Source organism: Magnolia sinica, chromosome 2 (genome assembly GCF_029962835.1).
Source record: "Magnolia sinica isolate HGM2019 chromosome 2, MsV1, whole genome shotgun sequence".
Taxonomy (NCBI): domain Eukaryota; kingdom Viridiplantae; phylum Streptophyta; class Magnoliopsida; order Magnoliales; family Magnoliaceae; genus Magnolia; species Magnolia sinica.
The window spans coordinates 86246541-86255376 of record NC_080574.1 but is presented as its reverse complement, the minus strand read 5'-3'; the positions used below and the strand labels follow the sequence as shown (position 1 = coordinate 86255376).

Genomic DNA, 8836 nt, shown 5'->3' with positions numbered 1-8836 from the left:
GGTCGAACAATCTCCAGGACTGGTCGTAGAGTAACTAAAAAATTCTGAAAATCTTCAACAACTTAGGACCGGTCATGAAATTTCTTAGACTGGTCGAACCAGTGCTAAGACTAGTCGAACAACGTCCAGGACTAGTCTTAGAACAGACCAAATTCATATATAAACATACAGTTTGAATTATGTATCCGAAATGACCTACCCTAAGGTCAATCTAAGGTCAATCATACTTGGGACATGAAGTATGAACAATGAACTTCATCCTTTCAGACGTAGGTTGACCTTTGAACCTTATGAAGCTTGAGATCTCTATCTTGATGTAGCTTGATCTTGAGATCTTCCTTGAGTTGTAGTTGAGTCTTGAAATGTACTTGAGTCTTGAAATGTACTTGAGTCTTGAAATGTACTTAAGTCTTGAAATGTACTCTTCTTATCAATGTAGCTCTGAACATTGATGCTTAAAGTACATGACTTTACATTTCTTGAAGCAGAGCACCATACATGTCTTGAACCATTGTGATGCAGTGTCTCATATATATATCAACATACAAACACAAGACACAGATAGAGGTTGGCACAACAAAATTTGACAATCAAAGGAGTATGAGACCATAGAACTTACAATCTCTTTAGGGAATTTGACCATACAACCAGGCCAGTACGGTCAATTTCCCTATGGCTAACCCACATAAAATCCATTCTCTAGTGGTCAACGGCAAGGTTCTTTGTGATAACAGAATGGACTACTTCAGCAAGTTATTTTCTAAATCCATGTAGTTCAAAAGTCAAGTATGCGAAACCTACTCTTGATAATCCAGAGTTTAGTCGCAAATCCAAGGTAGAGGTGAACGCACTAGAGATGCCTATTGAAGAAGATGCATCATGTTGGCAGTTGATAAACTAGGCTCAGACAAGGTCAGAGGCCTCTTGGTTTTCCGTTGCCTTTTTCAAGGTGTTTTGGGGGTACATCTAAGGATGATATTTCAACTTTTATCAATAGTTCCATGTGCGGGACAGACTAGCAAAGGACTATAGAGCTTCATTCATAGCCTTAATTCCTAAAACATGCGGCGAGAGAATTTGCTAACCCCTCCACCTATTAGATTGATTGTATAGAGATACATGATTCTAGCCAGGGTTTTGGCTAACTATTAGTAAGGTTCCTGACACTATAAGGAAAAGGGCCTTAGCCGACAGATGGGCCAACTCTTTGCCAGCAGCCAGTTTTAATGGCTGCCGGCAGGGTCCCTGTATATAAAAGTGAGTCAACCATTCTTACGACTCCCCTCTTTCTCCCCACCCCCGCATGACTCCACCTTCTTCATGGCAGTGCAAGAGCTCGAAGAGGTCAATCAACCTCTATCAAGATCAAGAGATAGAGTCATTGGGCATTTGGAAGGAAAGTGCCAGGGTGCTTCTATCGATAACATGCTCACATGGAACTTCTGATTCCCATAGATCTCTCTATACAAATCATCGGATCAACGTAAAATGGAGAAAATCAATTTCTCCTACTTCTTTTGGATTATACAGAGGATTAGGGTTTTCATGTTGGGACCTTGGGCACAACATCCAGTTTAGTGAGTTTTCCTCATATATGAGATCTTTTTCCTTCGATGTCTGCATTTTCTGCCCTTCTACTTTTATTTTCCTTGATTTCTTGTAAGATCTAAGGTTCTTATGTGATATATGGTCTAGATATCTTGAAAAATGAATGATATCTTTTTTTAGATCTCTGATAAAATGCTCTATACCCTATCCATTGTCTACCTACAGGGATGCTAACACTGTTAATGATGTTATGGAATTTGTACTTCAAAACTTCACAGAGATGAATAAACTTTGGGTCTGAATGCATCATCAGGTTAGTTGAAATTTTAGAGAACTATCGCTAGTGTTTGGGCACAAACAGTAAGTGCATGCCATAAATTAAAAATTGGAGCATGGGGCTTTGTGAAGGGAAGATGCAGTGCAGGTTGAATTTCAAGCTATTCTACATGTTTGACAAAATTCCTCAACCAAACTCTGTTTCTCACTAATGAATCGTATCAGCTCCAAGTTGATTTCCCCAAGCATTACCTCATGGAAGCACCTCAAGTCAGAAAAAAATTCTTCTTCTTCTTCTTCTTCTTCTTCTTCTTCTTCTTTTGGTAGAAATTGGTTATCTAAAATGTTCATCAATTGCTTGAAATGTCTGATCACATAAGATTTTTTAATACAAAAAAGCTTGACCAATTACTCAACTCTGTATTGGATTGTTATTGTAGGGCCCCCTAATCTCTGATCAAACAGCTTGTGGGGCCCACTCCTGGGCTTTTGTGGAACCAACTCCTAGGTTGCAGCATCACGTGTCATCGAGTTCAAAATCAAAATGGACATTTCCTATTACACATTTCTTAAGTTACTTATGTTTTATAGTTATCTGCTCTAGGAGTAGCTGAATAATTTTTAAGACCTACGACAATCCACTCAAATATCTACATTTCCTACACATTCGGCTTGAGCTTTAGGCCATTCATGTGGGTGTGTTACTATAAACCTTAAGCTGATGAAATTGAAAATGTTGGAAAATTGCATTTACATGTTGATAAAACCTAATTCAATTGCAACAGTCAATCCCAGGTTATTACTGTAACATTCAGATTCAAGTTTTTTCTCTAGCTTTTCATGTTTGTGCTTTTGTTTATTGAGTTGAAGTGATATATAATTGATGAAGTCTTGGAGAAATTTTCCTTTTCTATTAGTCATAGTTTTTCTATTTCTATTTCCAACACCATGCTTCTGTATCTTATATTAGTTACGTCCACAGAGATGTGAAGCCTAAAAATTTTCTACAGGATCAGAGAACTTACTCAGATACCATGTTGACTGCAGACAATTTTAAGTGATAGAATGCAAGATATGATATTTATAAACCTCTAGTACCAAATGCAAGAAGAATCTAGAATAGCTAGGAGGATTGGAGAGATCTAGGAAGCAATATAGTTGCAAGTTTGCCATCACAAAAGAATTAGAGGAATGCCATTACAAATCATCCCTCAACAAGTACAACTTTATCTGTTAATATGCATGGGTGATTGATCTTTCTCAAAGTATTTGGGTATCATGATTCCAGGAAAATCAGTACCAGTTCATGTGAAATGGATCGATTATACTTTACCTGGTCGTGCTTCCATTTGTATGTTTTAATTGCATTTCTAAATTTGAAATGGTGATGTATGGAGTGAACCAGCTGTAAGGTTTCCCCTCGGATCTTGAAGAGAAACTTTGGTCATAAGGTTCTTGTTCTTACATATTTGTTGATGATTTTACCGGCATGAACTTGAAGAATGTCAACATCAGTGAGAAAGTTTATTCCTATTCCGATTTGTAGAGTAGACAAGAGACTTAATTCTCCATAATGAATATTTCATGGTAGTTTTAGATCTTGATTTAATATCCCAAATGGGTTGTTTGTTATGGGTAAGTTGCAAGGAAATTGAAATCTGAGCCATAAAACTATATGTTTGTCCACTCAATGGATTAGTGACTTCTAATACTTCCATTCTCTTTACACAGGCCATCTAACTGGAGGAAAAAGCGAATCCATTTTCACGACTTCATGTTGGGTGTCCATAGTCGCCTTTAAGTAAGAATTTTCACGACTTCATGCTTAGTGAGGCATGCATTTTGTGAAAAAGAGGCATGCATAACAAGTGATTTATTGTTTAGAAGCCAGCAATATAACTTCATGCAAGCCACGTACTATCTTTTCATTCCCTCACATTTATGTAACATAGTTTGTTATTCCTCTAATTGATAACGTTTACATTTGAGTAGTTTGTTATTCCTCTAACTGATAATGTTTGCATTTGATTATCTTAATATTGGGGCATGTTGTTTGCTTGCAGTTGATCACAATGCATCATTAACATGAGAGATGCATCAGAGTAGACTTCCTTTTTCTCTATCCAGGGTCCGTGTACACTGGAGTAGACTTCTATAAGAAGTTGTGTGGAGTATCCATTATTCAAAGGTGAGCTTTTATGCAAGTATTGAATTTGGATTTTTGGCATTAAAAACTAAGTGAGTATTTTGAGATAAATATGAGATTTTGTTTCAAATAGGAATGCAGTCACTTGATATCAATATTCAGCCCCTTAACTTTATAATGACATATTAAAATATGAATATATGTGACTATTTCATCAGAGCTTTATTCTATTAAAATGTTTGTACCAATGTGAAGCTCTTCCCGTAGGTTTGTGTTGTTTGTGTTGAACTCTTGTTAAGAACTCTAATTTCCATGAAACTCCATGGATCTCAATTTCCAAGTGAATCTATTTCTGTGGAAACATATTTCTTGTGAAAGAGATTGCCTAGGCTACTTGGGTACTGGGAAAGCCATCCTCAGTCATTCCTCAAAAGCTTATTTGGTTTCTTAAGAGCCACTTTGCAAAGCAAAAGCCAACTGCATTGTTTTGTAGGCTTCTTCAGTGTAAACATAGGCTTGATTCTTCCATAACACAAATGTTGATTTTCTCCTCTTTAATTCAATTATATTTGCTGACCAATTGAAAAGGAGTTTTCAGTCTCAAGGTTCAAGATTGAAGAATTGAACTTATGACTTTTTGGGGTTGGAGAACCAAGTATGGTAGAAAGTTGAGTTTTCTTGTTTTATCTCATTTGTTTTATTTAGTGAAAGGAAGTAATTTTTAAATATGTGATCTTTAATTGAAATTGGCCATTTCTGTAATGGTGTTTCCATAGCCACATGTTTTTCATAGCTGATCAGGTTCATTTTCCCACTTTGTTGTGGTGGAAGACTGCTTATATTGGTTTATTTCTTCCTGGATGTGAAATTGTCTAAAAAATTATCTGGATATCTGGGCCCTGTGCAAGTTTGATTCATAGATATTTGTAGTAACCTAGAAAATTCAGACTCTCATGTCTTATCTAATGGCACAATACACGCTAATAATTAGCCATTTGCATTGATTAGTTGGTGCCAACTATCACAGAGTTCGTGATAGTAGAACTTCTTTACTTGCAATGGATGGATCCAAACCAGCCAATTTATCTTTACATCAATTCAATTGGAACGACTTGTGATGATGGTGAAACGATATGTTGGTTCTCATTTCCAACTTGGTTTAGTCTTAGACTCAGCTGGACAAGGTTATATATGTGCTTCAAATTTAAGTTTACGAACCTCTACTGTTCCAATTTTCAGAGCAACTGTTAAATTTGTTCAATACTAACCTGAATCTTAATTTTTTTCTAGATTCTGTTAATATTTGTAGACTTACCAGTCTTTTTTTTTTCTTTTTTTTTTTCTTCAATGCAAATCTGTGTTTTAAAGAAATTGATGTTTTAAAATAAAAAATAAAAATAAAAAAAATTCCTAGTCTGGTATGTCAGGTCCCTAGATGCATCAAAAGTGAGGAGTAAGATGCTAAGGCAATTGTGGTGGATTAGTTTACTGGAAATTTGGCTAATTTGTAGTTGTAGTTTCTCTTTTCTTTGGTTTTTCTTTTCCTTTAATTCTTTTGACTTTTGGCCTTTTATGCAATAAAATCTTCTAAGTTATAAAAAGAAAAAGAAAAAAAATCATCTTGTTGACCTGCTAGTAAACAAGGGGCTTGCTATTCCCATATGCACGCTCTCCACATGCAAATGCAGCAGAGTGCCAAGATGGCTGGTCCACTCATCAGGCAGCCACCCTTATATGAAAGCAATGGATGGTTTAAGATAACTTGCCAACATTGTTAAAAAAGAAGAAGAAGAAAAAGAAAAAAGAAAGATTACTTACTAACAGTCAATAGTCAACATAGACAAATCTATAAGTCCTTTAGAGAAAATCCTTTCCTTAAAATGCTTCCTATGACGGTGGATTGTTTAAGATTAACTTGCCAATAGTCCACTGTCAACATAGACATCTATGTAAGCCCTCTGGCAAAAATCGCTTTCCTATTATCTCTTCATGCTTCCTATGATGGATGCTTCCTATAGCCATCTATTTCATCTTTAATTGCATTGTATTTTAGTTGATATGATTCTTTTTCACATGTGCTTACAAGCTCTGCTTCAGAATTTTTCTCTATAATTTTTTGTGAAACCTTTTATCTATGCTGCAAGTCATTCATTTGTTGCACCAACCTTTTGTGTACTTCATTCTTCTTAAGAACTTCTATTTTTTTTTCTGGAATAATGGCAGGGTTTTGATATGAAACTAATCAATGTAAATTGGACTTGCAAAGTTACAAAGGTCATGCTCCTTTCTCTTTTATTTGTGTTCTTTCTTAGGAATAAAAATCATTTCTCTATTGTATGTGATCTTTCTCTTCACTTCATGTTTCAGGGAGGACAAGTGGTCAAGTACACTGTCATGTTAGCTTGTGACAACTATCATGGAGTTGTGGGCTTTACAAAAGGAAAAGGCCTAGCAATTCCCATTGCCCTCCAGAAGGTATCTATTTGATGCATTTGTAGATATCAGCTCAAATTTAAAGTCCTTGTTACTTGGGAAATTGATTGTTTATGGTTAATTCTGCATTATGGCTCATCCATTAGCAAAAGAGTGACTATTTTACCTCCATTTGTTGTCATTCTAAGACGCTAGCAGCCACTTTTGGCAGGTATTCATGAACTTACTTCTTCAAATGGTCTGAATCCCCTCGTTGTTGATGATCGTGCTTTGGTAGCAGATGCACTGCCTCTTGAGGTGATTGAACTTCCAAACTCCTATCTCTTTCCAATTCCATGGAAACTACGAGTTGTATATACTCCCATTGAAGAGTTTTGTGATTGAATTCTATACTCTCTCACAGTTTTAATCCACTATATTTCTTCCCTACCATTTTTAATTGATCTTAACTGGATTAGTTGGGAGTTTTCATTACATAAATGCTAATAAGATTGATACTTTGTAAAGAAATTTGATGTAATTGATGTAACTAGTGTTTCTTCCTAGTGCTTGTGATGTCACTCTAGCGAAATCCATATCTAGATAATTAGATGTAGCTATGTCTGGTAATATATAGTATACTAGAGCTTGTCATGACCATTGTGCTTGTGAAAATTTTAGGGAATTCCACAAATTATTTTGTTGATGCTATACTATTTTATCAGTCCAATTGGTTTTGTGTTTTCCTGAAAATTGGTTTGAATTTCTTGTGTATTTCATCTGTGGAGGTATTTAATTCACTTATAGAGTAGGTGCAGATGTTGCATGATTAAAATCATGTTCATTTTTCTCTCTTAGGGAGGAGGATGTTGCAACAATGTTACGACTTGCCTCTCATGAAAAGAAAACCGTTTGGGTTCATCAAAGAAGACTGGGTTTGATGTCTACTTCTCCATGGCTAGGGGGAATGCCACTTTGCTTGCTATGGAAATGACCAAGTGCTTCGACATCAGCTAGTAAGCCATTGTTATTAAGGTGTCTCTTGCTTGATTTTATACATTAAGGATCTGTTATCATATTCAATTTGTAAGATGCTCCAAGTGTACAAGTACGAGCTTGAGCAAAACCCAACATAATTTCAATTCTTGATCCCATGAAAGGCAAATGTTGATGCAGCAGTAGTTAAAATAGTCATGGCTGGGGCTGGATGTGAAAATGGTAGTAAAGTGGAACAAGTGAGAAATGGCCTTCATATTGTTACATTTAACATTGTTGCGTTGTGGAATAAAACTATAATTTCTCACATGTTCTTTCATTTTGTGTTTTCCCTTGTTGAACTCACAACCTTTCTCCATCCTCAGATAGCATATGCAGTAGTTGTTGCATGGATTTTGAATGCTACTCTAGTAGTACCTCAGATAACATATGCGCATCTAAACCTCACTCTATCTAGCTTCGTCCACTTTTTACAAGTTTGTAATCATCTCTTACCATAAGATTGATATTTGGAGCATATGTATCTATGGAATAACCTGGAACAGTGGCTAATGGCTAAGATTTGTTTTGTAGGTTAGAATTGAATGGCAACCATTCTTTTCTCTATTAGAAGCTCCATACTTCTATTGGTAGGGCCCATGGTAATGTTTATAACTGGTCTTTTTGTTAGTGCGCAAGTAATCACAAAGTGTGAAGGTAAGCAGGAACTGATTTGAGCATGGGAATGGAGAAGCTTTAGGTTCAAAATGTTAGCAAGTATGAATAGCTAGGAGGCAGGAGCAGGAGCACAAAACAAAAACACAATTCAAAGTGACTGTGGTACCTGGGTAGAAAATTTTGCAGTGATCTTCATTTTGTGGGTAAGATTGTCTTGTGATCTTCATTTTGTGGCCTATGAAATATATGTTGAACCTAGTAGATCTTCAACAACATAGGGAAGACAAAAACCTTTAAACTAATGGAGTTTCAATGGTCCCATAGTCTCTCTAAATCAACAGTCTTATATGTAGAGATAAAGACAATCAGTTAGTTTTAAAATTATGATTTAAATATGTTGATACTACAATCAAGAATTAAATGAGTTTGTGACAAAGAATTTAAGCATGGATGGCATTGACTTGAATATATTGGATTTATTTTTTGTGTAGTTAGGAAAATCTTTTTCCTTGGGTCAACCAAATGCCAAGATTAGTGTCCTCCATGCAACCTCTTTCCTTTTTCTTCTCCCACCTACTCTCTAGGTACATTGCACATGCTATACATCCTAGTATATATAATAGCAGTGTTAAACTATACCAGGTACCCAATTAGGCACCCGAGCCAACATGCTGTTACCCAGTTAGGAACCTGAGCCAACCTGATTTTTAACCGTTTCTACTATGGTAGATCCATTTAGAAAATGGATCGATCCTTTTTAAATGGTTTCTTAGATATCTCGGGATACCGCCAATCTAGGCA

At 35.9% G+C, this 8836-nt stretch overlaps 1 protein-coding gene across 13 annotated transcripts; it reads left to right on the top strand.

Moving 5' to 3' along the window:
* Positions 1-1219: 1219 nt before the first annotated feature.
* LOC131237247 (uncharacterized) lies at positions 1220-8523 on the top strand. 13 transcript variants are annotated; one of them, XR_009167140.1, is made up of 8 exons: positions 1712-2094; positions 3556-3625; positions 3952-4012; positions 4979-5109; positions 5406-6244; positions 6338-6445; positions 6615-6700; positions 7241-8523. XR_009167140.1 is itself a non-coding variant. In XM_058234935.1 (3 exons), the coding sequence occupies exons 1-3, from the start codon at positions 1304-1306 to the stop codon at positions 3889-3891; spliced, it is 348 nt and encodes a 115-aa protein (XP_058090918.1). In that variant the 5' UTR covers positions 1220-1303; the 3' UTR covers positions 3892-4171. The 13 variants fall into 13 exon arrangements, 1 of the variants encoding a protein (XP_058090918.1); XR_009167136.1 differs by lacking the exon at positions 3952-4012 and adding an exon at positions 2265-2520 and having other exon boundaries at positions 1715-1861; XR_009167139.1 differs by lacking the exon at positions 1712-2094 and adding an exon at positions 2147-2520.
* The last annotated feature ends 313 nt before the right edge of the window (positions 8524-8836 follow it).

Bases quoted from the DNA above. Each gene is read 5' to 3' on its own strand.
- LOC131237247 (XM_058234935.1), top strand. From the start codon at position 1,304: ATGACTCCACCTTCTTCATGGCAGTGCAAGAGCTCGAAGAGGTCAATC. The intron at 1,578-3,555 runs GTGAGTTTTCCT...CTCTTTACACAG, and splicing joins TGGGCACAACATCCAGTTTA to GCCATCTAACTGGAGGAAAA.